At 50.0% G+C, this 17029-nt stretch overlaps 1 protein-coding gene across 1 annotated transcript in view; it reads right to left on the reverse strand.

Annotated features, from left to right (window-relative positions):
* Positions 1 to 17029, reverse strand: part of PLEKHB1 (pleckstrin homology domain containing B1) — a 569304-nt gene that overhangs the window by 445045 nt on the left and 107230 nt on the right. The window contains exon 2 of the mRNA XM_086933840.1: positions 11400 to 11549. Coding sequence (XP_086789966.1) covers positions 11400 to 11549 — 150 coding nt within the window. The remainder of the gene's footprint in view (positions 1 to 11399; positions 11550 to 17029) is intronic.

The following is a 17029-nucleotide window of genomic DNA, read 5'->3' on the forward strand; positions in this document are numbered from 1 at the left end:
GGGAGGGTCGACCAGAAAGACAAGCTACCTCGCAGTGACCGGACACAACGGCCAATGTTACCCTCCAAAAGGTCAGCAGCCGAGTGGTAAATGCGGACACCCAAGTAGGTGATGCAAGAGGGTTCCCATGCCACACCCAAGTCGCTGCTAGGGGCTGGCGATCCCGCTCTCAGCGGAAACACGCAGGTCTTTGCCCAGTTGACCTTAAGGCCCGACAGCCGGCCGAACTCGGATAGCAGATCCATCGCTCCAACCAGTGCCCCCGAGGTGTCAGCTAGGTACAGAAGCAGGTCATCCGCATAGAGCGATATATAATGCCATTGCCCATCACTCGCTATTCCCGCGTATCGGTCGCCTGACCTCGCATGGACCGCCAAGGGTTCCATCGCCAGGGCAAACAACAGAGGGGAGAGAGAGCATCCCTGTCGTGTTCCCCTGCCCACCGGGTACGCGGCAGATACCAAGCCGCCCAATCGAACTCTCGCCGTCGCCGAGTTATACAAGACTCTCGTCCACCTTCGAAACCCGTCGCCCATGCCAAACCGCTCCAGCACTCCATCCAAGAAAGGCCATTCCAAACTATCGAAGGCCTTCTCGATATCCACGGACAGAACCGCCGGCGCTCCCTCCCCATCCAAGATGGCGTCCATTATTCCCACCAGGCGGCGGATATTCGTCGCCGTGCTCCTCGTGGGTATAAACCCGGCCTGATCCCTGTGCACCAGGCCCGTCATGTGCGGGGCCAGTCTAGAGGCTAGGATGCGACTCAGGATCTTATAGACCACCGTCAGCATGGACAGCGGGCGGTAAGACCTCACGTCCGCGGGATCCCGGCCAGGCTTGAGAAGTGGTACTATCAAGGCCTCCCGCATGGAGCCAGGCAATGCTCCCTTCTCGAAGGCCTCCGTGTACACCACCAGCAGCCTGGGCGCCAGAGCGTCCACGTAGTGCTGATAGAACTCGATTGGCAGTCCGTCCACCCCGGGCGTCTTGTTACGGGCCATATGTTTGATAGCCACTCGAATTTCCGTGAGTGTGATCGGGCTACCCAGGTCCTTCGCGTCGTCCTCATCCAGGACCGGAAGCGGCCTCTCCCCCAGGTACTCCACGATGTCCTGAACCCCCACTCCCAACTGACTCCGGTACAAGTCCTCATAATATCCCCTGAAGCGGTCCAATACCGCTGCCTGGGAGTACACCATCTCTCCCTGCGCATTAGTAATGCTGAGGATCGGGCAACCCCTAAGTTCCGGGCTAGCTAGTCTGGCTAAGAGGGTACCCACCTTGTCCCTTTCTGCGTGTGCCCTGATAATGTACTGCCTATAGTCGTAACATCTCAAGCGTTCCGTCTCCGCAGCTACCACTTCCTTCGCCTCCAATAACCGGGCCTGTAGACCTGGCCTAGTTGGCCTGCGGCGCTCCAAGTCCCTCAAAGTTTCCTCCGCTTTCATTAAGTCATTCAGCACAGTCGTTCGAGCGTTCGAGAACCTGCCCAGGCACACCCCTCTCACCACCACTTTCATCGCATCCCATTCAGTAGACCTACTCGTCGCCGTTCCTTCATTCACACCGAAATAACTATCAATGCCCTGCCGGACCGCATCGTCGAACACAGAATCCTCTAGCGTCTCCGGCCGAAGCCGCCATGTTGGTATAACTGAGCGCTCCCTCTGCCACTGAATATGCACCAACAGGGGGTTATGATCGGATATAGTCCTAGCAAGGTACTCAGCGTGGGTAATCAATGGGGCTAGGGAGCTCCCGCAAAGCACCGAATCGATCCTGACATGTAAATCATGGAGAGCGGAATAAAAGGAGTAATCCCTGGTTCCCCTGTGCCTCTTCCTCCAGACATCCAGCAACCCCCATCGTTCTTGCCAGTCCTTCCTGTGCGCGGCCAGCCTGCGCACAGGAGAGTCTACTAGGGGGGGATGGGACCTATCCAGAGCCACATCCGTAATCGAGTTAAAGTCCCCCCCTAGCACTATCGGACCCGCCAGGAAAGAGGCCAAGGACCCCGAGAGGCTATCAAAGTATCGGCCTTGGTCAGTGTTCGGTGCATAAACACAACAGAAAACCACATCCCGTCCATACAATCTCCCCTCCACCGCTACAAACCTGCCATCCGGATCTATTACCTGATTCAGCACTTGAAAGGGTATCCCCGCCCTCACCCAGATCAAGACCCCCCCTGGCATACGCTGAGTAAGTGGTGCCAAAAACCTGGCCCGCCATCTTTTCTGCAAGGCAGCGCACTCTTTTTTGGTGAGATGAGTCTCCTGGAGCATAGCTATCTGAACCCCCCTTCGTACCAGGTATGCATGTACTTTGTGACGTTTCACCATAGTCCGCAGCCCCCGGACATTCCACGTTAGGCATTTCAAATTAGGTAATGTCCCCATTCCAATTCCGTACAGTCCGAATCAAACAACAACGGTCCATGACCCCCCCTATGCAGTTGCCCCCCCCCAAACAATCCCAAAACTGAAACATTCCCCAAACCCCACTCCCCAGGACAGAGCACACGAACCCAATGGCCGCCCCCATCCAAACCTTGATCCAACTTCTCGCACACTTACCCTGTGGTCTCCACCACAGTCGACCTTAAGGGCCTAGGGGGGGTGAGTCGCCGCCGACCCCAGCTAGCGGAGCCCGCGTCCCGCCCTTCATCCCCTCCAAAACACTCAGCTCCCCCACCCGGCAACCCGCCCTCCAGCAACAGGATATCACCCTACCATGAAGTCCCGGTCTAGCCCCAAGTCTATCTCAGCCGCAAAAAATATCGTCCGAAGTCTGTGGGGTCACTTTCGGCCCCTTCTGGCTCTCCGCCTCCGAAAGTTCCTCTCCTGTTCTGCTGCCTTCTCCTCCCGAGTCCGTTTCGGCCCGCTCACTGTTCTGTTGCGACCCTGTAATGGCCGCCGTCGCCGCGAGTGCGTCCCTTTTCTCCGCCGCCATTTGAGCCTCCCGTTTCTCCCGCTGGCGCCTGTTGCGGGACCTGATGCGTTGTGACTGCCGCACCCGGGGCTGCTTGGGCTGGTCTCGCCGACTTTGGTGCGTCCTGTCCGTCCCCGCTCTGTACGACTCAAGCCATTGCCAGACTTCGTCCGGAGTCTGGAAAAAGTGTGTGGTGCCATCCATGATAATCCGCAGCTTGGCCGGGTAGAGCAAGGAGTATTGGATGCCTTCCTCCCTGAGCTCCTTCTTCACAGCAAGGAACGATGCCCTGTCCTTCTGGACCGCCTGCGTATAATCCGGAAAGATCGTTACCTTGCTGTTCTCCATCTCATAAGGGCCCGACATCCTGGCCCGCTGGATGAGGAGGTCTCGGTCCTTATAGTGGAGGAGCCGCACCACCATCGGTCGGGGCGGCCAAGCCCCGGCGGGCGAGCGGGCACCCGGTGAGCTCGCTCCAGAGTGAAAAATGGAGTAAGCCCCTCCGGCGCCACCACAGTGCGGAACCAGTTCTCCATGTAGGCCACCGCATCCTCCCCCTCAATCCGTTCCGGCAGGCCTACGACCCGCACGTTGTTCCGCCTATTGCGGCCTTCGGCATCCTCCGCCCTCCGCTCTAGAGTGTCCAGTCGGGCCAAAATGTCCGTGATCCTGTGCTCCGCGGTCACCACCGATGGCTTCAGGTCCAGCAACAGTTGGTCATGATCCTTGACCCGATCCGCCAGCTTCGCGTGATCCGCGCGTAGCAGCCCCAGGCCCGTGGCCACTTGGGCAATGTCATTGTGCAATGCCTCCTTAGTGGAGGTGATCGCCTCAAGGATGGCATCCAAGCGCCGGTTCAGCCGCTGTTCCTGATCAAGCTCCGGGGAGGGACTCTCACTCGGCCGGGTCGATGTCGCCGAGTCCCCCTCGCGGCTCCCGGGCATCGGCCCTCCGATCGCCGCCATATCAGGGCGCTGCGTCACAAGTACGGCCACCCGTACTACGGGTACACCCGTGGGTCCGTGCCGGCCACCGGGCACCGGGCAGTGCTATATCCCCGCCAATGGTCTCAGGAGCAATGACCAGGCGGACGAGCTCCGTTCCGTCACCCCCACCGGGCCTGTGGGGGGAGGATGAGTCTTAGGGCGGTGGCCGACGAGAACCCCTGATCTCCTGGGTGAATCGGGCAACGTCCCCCGGTCTCAGGGCATCGCGCCACCAGTCCCAGTGCGTCGGGCAGTCGGGTGCAGGGTCCCTCTCTGCTTGGCGACAGGCGGGCTCAGGGCCGAAGTTCGGGACCGTCCGACCTCCCCGCCGCCATTTTCTTCACACCCCGGACTACACCTCGGCCGCCTCTTCCTCGATCTCCTCGGGGCCAGCAGTCCCCCAGCGACTCTCCGAGTACGACCAGCTGTCCCCGTACACTTCAGAGGGCAGGAACGTCGTCTCCGGGTCGCCTAGGGTCCCGAAAAACAGGAGAATTAGCGGGATTCCGCGCGGAGCTGCGAGCTCACGCCGCCATCCCGATCGGCGTCCAAGCCACGCCCTCAAGAACTCGGAGTGTTAATCTAGGAATATCAGATAGTGACTTCTGCTCTGTCATTGCACTAATTGGTTGCAAAGGAAGTGGCAGAGAAAGCCATTCTGGAATGTGGCTCTGTTCGTGTGAGGCCAGAGATGACTTTCTGAATATCGTACTTGAACGGTTATGCCAATAAAGGGAATAAATGGATTTATAGCCGAATAGGGGCATAAGGTCACAGTATCGATCAGGATCCTAGATAAACACGCAACACTGCTTCCTAAAATTAACAGTGCCTGCCTCCGCCTTTACGTGGTCTTGCTGAACTGGCACCGCTGTGACTCGTGCAGAGCGCGTGCGCCGGGGTGTGGTCGAAATTTAATATGAAAAAAAAAAGGTTACTTAGGCTGCCGCATCCCCTACCCCCACAGAACCAAATACGGCCTAATCAGTGGCCTGCCCACAGGAACACTGAACCGAAGGCAAATACCCCTGGATAATATGGAGGATGTATTATCGGCTGTCAGTACTCAGCTCTCCATACCTTATGAGCAGCAACATTCTTTTTCGCCAGGGGACTCGGGAGACAGCAGTGAGTGAGTCAGTCAATTATATTTGCTATGATAATGACGGCATGCTTGTGCAGTCACGTCCATGACATCCGTTCAAGTTGTCAGGGGCTGTGTAGACCTGGCCCTGACAAATAAGTGCCAGTGCTAAGCCCTGGAAAGCACCAGCAAAAATTAAGCACTGCGAGGGAGACAATGTAGAAGTGTCTGAGGCTAGGGATGTGAAATGTGAGACACTGTGGAAGGATCTGAGGCCATCGATGGGGAATGTGTGAGACACTGTGGAAGGATCTGACGACAGTGATGGGGCTTGAGTGAGACATGTCCTCTGGGATAGTTCTAGGATCAGGGGTTAAGGGCAAGGCCCAGCCCTACCAGCCTCCTGACTACTGCTGACTAGTACTCTTCCTCCTGCACACGGTGCCCCGCCCGGTGACGGTCGCATGATTGCTTGGGCCTCGGTATATTATAATAACATACCGCATGATTATGAGGAACTGAGGCCTGAGCAATCATACGGCCAGCATGTCGCGGGGCTGGGGCACCTTGTGCAGGAGCACTAGTCAGGTCTGGGCCTTGCACTTAACCCTGCCCTATTACAGTTATAAAGTAAACTAGTAAGTAAAATCCAAAACATCTAACGCTGCTTCTTATCGAGCGCAGCATTAGATGGCCAGGATTTTACTTACTGGTTTACTTTACAACTGTATCAGGGGTTAAGGTCAAGGCCCTGACCTGACTAGTGCTCCTGCACAAGGTGCCCCACCCCGCCCGGAGTCAGACCAATACTCGGTTCATCATAATCATTCATACCAAGTCACCACGCGCGAGAAAAAACAGTGTTGGATGGTTTGGATTTTACTTACTGCCTGGTTTACTTTATGCTGGTGGCACTGCCTTTATTAAGAGGCCTGCAGCCTGCTGCTTCTTAAAATTAACAGTGCCCGCATCCACCTTGATGTGGTCTTGCTGAACTGGCACTGCGGTGACTCGTGCAGTGCTTGCGTGCCGGGGAGTGTTCGGAATTCAATTTGCAAAAGGTTACGCAGGCTGCCGCAGCCCCTACCTCCACAGGACCAAATACAGCCTAATCAGTGGCCGGCCCACAGCAACACTGAACCAAAGGCAAATACGCCTGGATATTATGGAGGATTTATTATCAGCCATTGGTACTCGGCTCTAACATGGGAAGTGGAAGTGATGGGAGATGGTGGGGGAAACTGGAGGCTGGACAGATTTACTACTCCTCCCCCTGAGTTGCTCTGCAAGATATGCAGTTCCATAATGTCTGGCTCACCCAGGGATCCGGCCTCACCCAAACTGCTAGGGGAGATTATTGCTATTCTTGAGCCTTATATCAGGCATATCCTAGATGTATCTTTCAGCATGCACAAGGTGCCTGGTGGCTGGAAGCAGGCGGTGGTTCTTCCACTTCAGAAGGAGCCTAACATCAACATGGAGAAATTGGATAACCTCCACCCTATTTCTTTGCTACCTTATTTAGCAAAAGTGGCAGAGAAGGCAGTAAACCTACAACTTATGGCCTATGTGGAGGAAACCAACCTTCTCCATCCTACGCAGTTTGGTTTTCGGTCACTTCACTCTACAGAGTCAGCCTTACTTATGGCCACTGAGGCCATTCGGCAGGGTGTAGATGAGAGACAGCCAATGGCTCTCATCCTTTTGGACCTGAGCGCCGCCTTTGACACTGTAGCCCATTATACCTTGCTGCAGTGTCTGAATAAGGGCGGTGTCTCAGGCTCGGCACTAAAATGGATATAATCATTTCTGAAGGAACGCAGCTTCCAGGTCAGACTAGGAGCCCATTATTCTAGAGCTGTGAAACTGGATTAGGGTGTGCCCCAGGGCTCTGCCCTGAGTCCCACCCTATTACTTGTACGTATCTCCAGTTGCAAGTATAGTGGAGGATTCTGGAATACGGATTGTGTCATATGCCGATGACACACAGCTGGTTGTCTCGCTATCACGGGCGCCAGATCTGGCTGCATTCAACTTCAGAGCATGCATGCAGGAGCTCGCCTCCTGGATGGCCAACAACTGCCTGAAGTTGAACGGTAGCAAGACAGAGGTGCTCGTGGTGGGGGGGGGGGGGGGGGGGGGGGGGGTAGGGAGCCCATCTGTGTGGTCATCGGCATGGTGGCCGCCTTGCTTAGGCCCAGTCCCTATTCCGTGCCCCCAGGCTAAGAACCTGGGTGTATGGGTAGACTCGGGCCTCTCATTTGAACCCCAGATTAGACGTGTGGTGGGAATGTGCTTCGGCATCCTCAAAGGCCTACGCAAGACTATGGACCTTCTTCCTACTGAAGCTAGGAGGACGTTGGTCCACGCAATTGTCACCTCACGACTAGACTATGGCAACATATTGTATTTAGGTGCCACAGTTAAGAGTCTTCATCGGCTTCAGGTGCTGCAAAATGAGGTGGCTCGGCTGGTCCTTAGGCTTCCTAGAAGGGCAGCTTCTAAAAAGGCCTTGGACGCTCTTCACTGGCTTCCTGTCAGGAAGAGGATAGTGTTTAAGGCCCTTTGCATGTGCCACCATATCACTCAAGGCACTGGGCCGAGGCACTTGTAGAATCTCATCACTTGCTACAGGCCTGTCCGGTCTCTTAGATCTACAGGGACTGGCCTGGTGATGATTCCTAAAGTCAGGAAGGCCCGTATGGGTGGTAGATCATTCCGGCTCTTGGCGGCCAGGAGTTGGAACAAACTCCCTATTGAGCTCCGGTTAGAACCTTCTGAGATGAGGTTCAGAAGAGAGCTTAAAACACACTTGTTCCTTCACTAATAGACCTAGGTACTTCAGTCTGGGTATGGGGCTCTGAATCTCTCACTTACTACAGCGCGGGGACACGCCGGTGGGCGTAACCAGGCGCTTTATAAACCTCATTATTATTATTATTAACATACAGTATGAGTAGCAACATTCTTCTTCACCAGGGGACTCGGGAGACAGCAGTGAGTGAGTGAGTGAGTCAATTATATTTACTATGATTATGACAGCATGCACATGCAGTGAGTGCAGTCACGTCTGTGACGTCCTTGATGTGAGTTCAAGTTGGCAGTGGCTGTAGACCCGGCCCTGACAAATAAGTGCCGGTGCTGAGCACTGGAAAGTACCAGAACAAATTAAGCACTGTTAACTTTTATGGCTGTAAAGCATTCCTTTCAATTTACCCCAGTGAGGACTTACGGTTGTATCTAAAGGGTCTGGTTGTAATATAACAAGGGCACCGAGCTATATTTGCGCATTAGAAAAACAAGGAAAAGTTGTACCGGCGAAATAAAACAAGCATTGGCATTGCCATCTACCAGCACACACCCTCCTTGTGTTAAGAAGTAGACAAAAGCATGCATGTGCTTTCAGAGGCGAAACTTGAGCCACATTTCGGGGGAGGGGGGGGGGGGGCTACTAAAAATTTCAGGGGGGCTAATTCTTCCAGCGATAGTCAGAGTGGTGAGGCAGGGGCTCTGAGAAGGGGTGAAAAAGCAATAAAGCCTCATTAGCAAGTAAATCATCTTTTAAAGACCTGTGAAGTACTCAGGTGAGGCTGTGTGTGTGACCGAAAAGCTGTCTCAGCCCGGGTTGACCCACACGACGGGGGACTGAAGCCCTTTCAGCCCGATGGGCGTTGCATGCCTGGCCGTGACCCAAGCCTTCAGGACCACCTCATTCCTCCTCCCCTAACACACACTCCTACTGCTTGAACCTGTAAAATATGCGCCAACTAGGAGAAAGCCTTTCCATCCAAAGCCAAAATCTTTGTGCTAATTCCTCAGCCTGTTTAACTTTTGGAACACAAACGCTAGTTTTGCTGTTCAGAGCCCAAGGGGAATGTGCTAAACTCTAAATTACCATCCCAAACAATCACTGTAGCCCTAGAGACAGCTCCACTTCCAGAGCCTTTGTGATCCATGTGACCTGAAGGAGTATCATCAGCCTGTTAGGTATTTGCAGCCTGAGTATCCTTGCTGACCCAATGTTCACTCTGCAAGATCCTTGTAAACAAGTAGAAAAACGTTCAGTCTGAGGTCTTATCTTGTGATTGTTTTAACCCGAGGGATGTCTGTTCAGATTCTGAGAGTTTGGTGTAATATTTGCTGGCCCTGCGGTCCATGGCATGAACCTGTACAACATCTGCAATCCCTCTGTCAGCTCTCAATCCCAGGCTGATAAAATCTCTGTTACCTAAATACTTTTGACCTGAGGTTATAAAATGTGTAATCGAAGAGGTAGCTATTTTGCACAGTGGCTGATCATGCATAAGGTCTTTGTAATCCAATAGATTGTTCTCCTGTTTGAAGTTTAGATGTGTATATGCTAGATGGCATGACTAACACCAGTGCTCGCTAAGTCTCAGCCTATGGTATTTATAATGACCTGAACTAACTCAAATACTGAACTCTCCAGCCTCCACCCTTGAGTCAGGCATTGGAAAGAGGCGCTATGCAGAAGGCTACCGTAAATTCCAAGGATATTACTTTTACTTATCGATGTGTGTATGTTTGGACTGCAGTCAGCGTATACATTGCAACAGCGAGTCAGTATAATGTGTACATTTATATATTTAGCAATAAACCACATGAAGTGGATCGGTTTAATAGTGCATAGCTTCGCGGCAACACGGTAACCAATATGCATGTACAGCAGTTCAATTAAGCAATGCAAGGTCATAATGATTAGCTTTGCCCTGTTCCTGTATGGAATTGGGCAATTTCCCCAAAAATATTTGAGAATGTAATTGCTTGAGTCTCCATCCAACTCAAGGAGGCGGGCAGTGGTATTAGCCCACTACCGCCCCCATTCCAATGCCATCATCTGCAGCTTCTCTTCAAGATTTCGGGAGTTTTGAAGATGAAGGGAGGAGAGGCAGTGATGGCTTAACTAGGCAACCGCACACTGTGGCAGAGTGCTACCGTGAGAATCAGTGGATCTGGAGATCATTTCCCAGTGCCGTGGACCTGTGAATGCTTGCAGTTAATGTCTATATCAGCCCTCACTTGTTTTGAACAATTCCAAACACATTGACACACATGCTTGTGTTTCCCAAAGAGTGTGCAGCTGCGAGTTTGGTTCTGTCTTAGCGCGCGCAGTCTGGTCACAACCATTCGTGACCCATTTTCCTTGCTTTGATATAGATCAGCTCTACGCCGAATCAGCAGCTTCCCTTCTACCCTCGCCAGCTGGAGCCCGAGCAAGCAAGCATTGCTCTCTAGACTGAATTCTCAGCCCCTGCCCGCTGTATAGCTTCGGAGGAAATAGCATGCTGTCATAAAGCAGTCAAGCCTGACCTGTGACTTCCTTCCCGCTGGGGCTGTCAGTCTATGCCAAATCTAAACAGTTGAGGCAGTTGAACTTGAATTTGTCTTGCACGCTAATTAAACTGCCCTAAAAATAAGGAGGAGAAACAAGCAATATTTCATAGAATATCTAAACCTTAGCGCCCAGTGCACGGTCCAGCGGGAAGGATACAAACAAGACTTCCAGAGCAACAGAGGTTTTTTTTCCGGTGCACCCCAGGGACGTCACTTCCGGGATGCCTGCGCACTACTTTAAAACAAGCATTTGCAATGCAATACAACTCGCATTTACGCGGGACATATTGCATTGTAATTGGTAGTGCTGTGTCAAAGAAGGCATGAACAGGAGTGGGGGAGTGTAGGGGGGAGGGCTTTGGTGAAAAAACAGTGGCCGCGTAAAGGGGCAGGGGCACACAGGTAAAAAAATAGTGTTGAGTAAAGTTGCCAATAGCCTTGGAAGTGTAGACATTACGCCATGGCCGTCAGCAGGAAGGACTAACAAGGCAAAAACCAACCAGGAGCCAGCATTTAGGATGTAAGCCAAACAAAAAAATGGGCGGAGAGTGGGCAGAGCTTACACGAAGCATCTGCGCCATAGTATATACAACATGCATTGCAAAGGGAACAGCCCATGCCCGCTGCATCACTAGGCGAGACCTAAATATGGACTGAAACTGATAAGTACCCTGTGACATTATTAACAAGTTCCAAAATGCAAGTGGAATTAAATGCCAGTTTATTGCAATTCAACTGAACCAACTTATATAAAATTATATGAAAAAAACATGTGCCTTCAACTGGATCAAAGAGATCTCATATGTGGCAAGTCAAATGAGATTTCACACAGGGGTCCTGTACTTGTAAATTCTGTGCAGAGGCCAGACACCTTTCTGGGTTATCCCTGCCACATATGATGCCAAGAAACACAGCAAATAAAATATAAAAATATAGCAGCCATTCCGAAGATGACCACATGATGGCAGCGCATACTTGCAAAAGAAAGCAGCCTGTTGTTCTTGTCATGTTGACACTGAAATATCAGGCTCTTTCCTTACCTGGGCAGTCATGGCCGGCCTTCACAACCGTACTGCCACGGATGGGAATCTTGTCTGCCATGTTGCGTCGACTCTCGTCATCAGAGTAAAGGAGTGTGCCATCCAACCACAGGTCAAACCAATGCCTTTTCCATCTTCTCAAAATAGTACCTTAAGATAAAGAAGTGTGAAAAAATATCCCAATTATTATTAGGTAGTTTCAAACTTTAATCAGGTGAATACGGCAGATGATGCCGTTGCTCAGCTGACAAAATATATATAAGAAGAATTGGGTTTCAGAAATATGATGCTTTGGGTGTTTGTGTAGTTCTGGCTCCACGTTATAAGGCGATTTTTTATTCAAAAGACATCCATCCTGCCCTCTTGCTTGCAGGTTCATAAACTTAATATTGATTCAATGGCCATAATAGATCTGGGGTCTTCCATCAATGGCAATCAAAGGAGGGTAGTGCTGCTACACACGGCTTTCACTGTGATAACCCTGCATTGTGACTGCCCCTGCTAGTACTCCTCTCAAAGGTCACGAAGAAAATAAACATGACTCACTTAGCCCTTTTACCCTGCTAACTTTGAGTAGTTTCCACACTGTCTTATCTTTCACATCCCTCAGTACCAAATTAAAGGCTATTAAAGGGGAAAGATGAGAAAAGAAGACACACCTGTGATGTTAATACACATATCTATTCACATCACTTTATCTCTCCATGGAAACGCAGGATGTCTCATTTTCTCAAAACTGCTGAGCCTTAGTGGCTCTCAGCCCTTGTAAATCTGCAACCAACTTATATACCTAGACCTTTAATATAACAAACATATCCTGTGATTCACTGTTTAGTTTTCCAGTGCCCCCACTTTACTTTTTAACTTCAGTGTGGTCGACATTAGCAGGTCTGTTGCGTACGCCTAGATGCTCTAAATACATAACGGAATTAAAGTCAGATGACAGAGAAGTGGCCAGGACACGGCGTGACATCTTAGCTAGCATGTCCAGATAATACCAGAGCTTATACACATCCAGCACATGTCCGTCGGAGGCAGACATAGCAGACTACTTAGACACAGTGGCACTTGCGTGGTTTAACGATGGGGCCCGTGTATATATGAACATGCCGATCACGGTTGAGGACATACGGCAGGTCATTAGCAGTATGCCGCTCAGCAAGTCCCCGGGGGCGGATGGCCTGACGGCTGCTTTCTGCAAGGAGTACACTGACATACTGGCCCCTCGTCTATTGCAGGTGTATCAAGAAGAAATGGATTCGGGCGAGCTACCCCCCTCCTTGAGAGAAGCAATGATCATTACTCTGCTGAAACCTGACAAGGACCCTGCCTCACTGACTCCTACATGCCTTTGTCACTAATCAATCTTGACGTCAAGATATATGCGAAGCTCCTGGCGAATAGGTTGCAACCAATGCTCCCACAAATAGCACTTCCGGACCAGTCCGGATTCATACCAGGGAGGTCACGTCACATAACCTACGCACACTGTTTGGAGTCTTACATTACCTAGCTCCCCATGTACAGGCAGTGTCGGCGTTATTAGACGCTACCAAGGCCTTTGACTCACTGGAATGGAAATTCCTATTAAAGCTGCTGGCTCGCATGGGTCTCAGCCCGGCTTTTATTCAGCAGATTCAAATCTTATATACGAAACCGTTGGCAAGGGTGTGCGTCAATGGGCAGGGTTTGAACCCTTTTGACATTACCAGTGGCACGAGACAGGGATGCGACTAAGCCTCTGGCGGTGAGGCTTCGACAGCAACACACGCATAGAAGCATAGGATTTACATCCAGGGGTCTCTTAATCTCCATGTACGTAGATGACATGACTATCTATATGATTAACCCCGAGGATAACTTTGATGTCCTAATGAGGGAACTGATCAGATACGGGGATCTAAACTGGGATCTAAATTAACTGGACTAAATCTACGATATTAGCACTTACAGACGAGACAGACCCTTTTCCAACAGAATACCCCATTCAGTGGGTGGAGTCAGAGATGCGATATTTAGGTATAATTATCAGCAGATCCACACAGGACTTGTGGTTGGCCAACCATGGGAGGGTTATAGATTGGATTGACACTAAGGTACAAAGATGGAAGCAACTCCCCCTTTCACTGCTAGGACGTATAGCTATTACAAAAATGGTTCTGCTTCCTAAATTGTTATATTTATTTGTCAATATACCAATGCCGCTTACCGTACATTTTTTCCGACGACTACGGACGGCTGTGCTGGAGTTGGTGTGGCCAGGCAGACAGCCGCATGTTGCCTGGATCTTGTTGACGGTACCCTTTGAACAGGATGGACTGGCAGCCCCTGACTTTCAACTCTATGCATATAGCGCGCCAGCGCAGTTTCTGCACTTTTGGCAGCACCCAACGCCGTTCCAGGCGCATGTGCCGATAGAGATAGATAGAGCCGCACCAGTTCAATTGAAAGCAGCAGTGCACCAGACCTATAAGTGGCCACAGCATGAAATTGACACAGTAGAGGCAACAAGATTGGCATGGCGTGGCATAGGGAAACGTGCAGGATTAAAGGAACTGTATGCTCCATCCATGCCATTGGACAGGAACCCATTGTTGAAGCCTCTGACGGGTAAGGCCACTACTTTGTGGGCGGAGGCGCACGGGCTGGTGACGGGCGGGGATCTGTTTCCAGAAGCCACGTTCTTGACACTACAGTATATGTGCAAAGAGAGGACACCTTCAATGTCTGATGCACTATTATTTTATCAGCTTAGGGCAGCTTGCAAAGCGAGATACAACGAATATCCACAGGAACTGCAGACTCTCCCCACGCTAGAGATTATCCTATCTAATCCCTCTCCCAAGAAACTGATCACACGCATATACAGTACTACGCAAAAGACATCCCCCATAATGTCATACACCTCAAGGGCAGATTGGGAACATGACATTGATGCACCAATTACGGAGCAGCAATGGATATACCGCTGCTCTCAGCTAGAGTACTTATCGCCGAACTATAGGCTTCGGCTAATACATTTTAACTTTTTACATAGAGTCTACCGCACGCCTGTACAATTGTATCGCATGGGACTTTCGTTGGACACGAAATGCTGGCGCTGTGGACAACAGGACACTACATTTCTTCACCTGACATGGCCCTGGAGTCAGATAGCTCGATTTTGGGTAGAGGTGGTCGGGCACATTAGTGACATTGCCACTGCTCAGATAGCCCTTACACCACTAGTTACTCTGTTGGGTTATGTCCAGGAGGTCCCTAGGGGACTCGTAAGTTGGTGTCAATGCTAATATTGCTGGCCAAGCGACAGGTGGCAATTCATTGGAAAAGAGCTGGACCGCCTGCGGTTGCTGGATGGTTGCACTCAGTCACTTATTGCAAGGACCAACTTACACGGTATTGGGAGCTGATGCCTGCCCGATCACGCCCGGTGGACATTTGGGGGCCATATATAGCATGGTTGGAGCGGGGGTGTGGACCATTGTCTTGTAGCGACTGTCTGAACCGTGTACTCTGTGGGAAGATGAGCTATGTAGGCTGTTATGGGACTATACAATTTAAAAATATATAGTACCCACCGGACACAGGGAGTGTAAAATGTTGTACAGGATAAATATACTAGCTATACACTGGATGACATCAGATAAACAGGTAGAGAATCATGTGTAACACTCTGGGCAGTTGAAGGCAGACGAGGGTTTGCGGGGAGGGGGGGGTTCTAGCAAAAAGTATGGTAATGGATAAGGGATAAGACGATATTAGGGTGACGTATTTGCTATCCTCCATGTTTATATGCCTACATGTTATAGTTATAGAACTTCTATTAAGATTTATTATCAAATCAAGTTCGCTGCCGGACCTCCGGGATGTCGGCAATTTAGCGGTGTGATAACTAGCATTTGTTGACTTACTCCGCTGCCGCCCCCCGGGTTGTAGACAGATTACAGCTGTGTATCATTGTCAAAAGGTAATAAATACTTTTAAACATATAAAAAAAAAAAAAACTTCAGTGTGGTCAGATTTTCTTATTAATTAAACATTATCCATACATAATGTTATAGAGTGTCCTATTTTCTATTAACTTTTGAAACATACCTGTATGTCAATTTGGGTCAAAGACTGTTTCCATGTGTAACAGGACTGACCCTTAAGGAATCCCTAGTGGTGTAGGAGTTGGATGTGATCTCTTAGAGTCCTATGCCACAGAGAAGGAGACATCTGATAGATAGGAGGATCTCCTATGTGGGTTATCGCGGATGAGATAAACCATGGGTAGTCACGATAATGAGCGACTGTAGAGACTCCACCTGTTAGCGTCCGGGTCATGTTTTGGCCCACGCATTACCTACCCAGTATATAAATAGCCCGGCCATCTTTGAGTAACCAGGCAGAAACCAGCAAAAGCTGTGCAGTGTTTTTGTACCTGCGCCTGCCTTTTGGCAACTTTACACTGACAATGAGGAGAGCGAGCCAATCCCTTCTTCGCCACTCCTTGTTTCGGCGGTCCTTCTATGACACTCACACAATGGATCCTGGCATCTCCCGGATCACGCTCCTGCGCACTGCAGCTGCCGCCCACCAACACTGAGCTATGCCAGTGAAACAATAGATGCACAAGAGTGGGCCAAATTCGAGAAGTGGAAGGAAAGATCTGGCGCCAAGTATGTAATTTAAATTGCGCGGCACCGATAGCAGCGCTTAGACTCAAATTTGGTCTCCTTTCTACATATGTGCTATCAATGGCCCCGTGCTTAACCTCTTCGAGGCTCATGACGAGCTCAGCTCGTCATGAGGCACACTGGAGCTGTGCTTATGACAAGCTGAGCTCGTCATGAATAGAGGGAAACAGCAATTTCCAGCACAGGATGGGAATTGCCCTAGCAGCCAAGGTGTTAAGGTGGTGTAATGCACTGATAAATGGTTCTGATAATTTGCTAAGAGAAATATTTGTAAATATGATGGAAAAAAGTGCTATTTTTAGGAATTATTTGAAAGCATTATCAATGTTTGGTTTAGACATGGATGGGGCAGCGGTTCTTTGTAAAACAGCCTCGAAGAGGATAATTAAGAAAACAATATATGTGGTTTCTCGAGAAAGAGATATTAAAATGTGCTCAGCGAAAAGAAGCATTGATTGTATTGTGGGGAGTAGTATTGTTAAAAATCCCCAGCCTTATGTCTTATGGAACCTTAAACATAGAGTGCGTAGGGTGATTTTGCTATTGAGATTGAATTTACTCCCCCTAAGTATCATAACAGATTCCTGGGAGGGTATTCCTATAAATGAAAGGTATTGTCAGTTATTACGTTTACAACTAAGCATGTGCACTTTTTCAAATGGTTTTCGCTGCTAGTTATTTATTTTTAGATTACAACTACTTTATCATTTTGTTTTGCTGCTGTGTCATCATGTTTTAGATGTTTTATGCTCAATAGATTAGGTTGGAATTAATCATGGGCTCCATTATAAATTTTTAGTTCTGTAGTAGGGGATCTCTGTGTATAGTCATAATCTAGTGAATAGTCCCGCCCATGTGCGTGGACCCCGGCAATCAAAAATAATCTCTTAAATTGTCAAAATCATGCAGAAACTGCAAAGACACTTAAGAGAGAATTTAAAGACAAATAAT

Source organism: Lissotriton vulgaris, chromosome 8 (assembly GCF_964263255.1).
Source record: "Lissotriton vulgaris chromosome 8, aLisVul1.2, whole genome shotgun sequence".
Lineage (NCBI taxonomy): Eukaryota > Metazoa > Chordata > Amphibia > Caudata > Salamandridae > Lissotriton > Lissotriton vulgaris.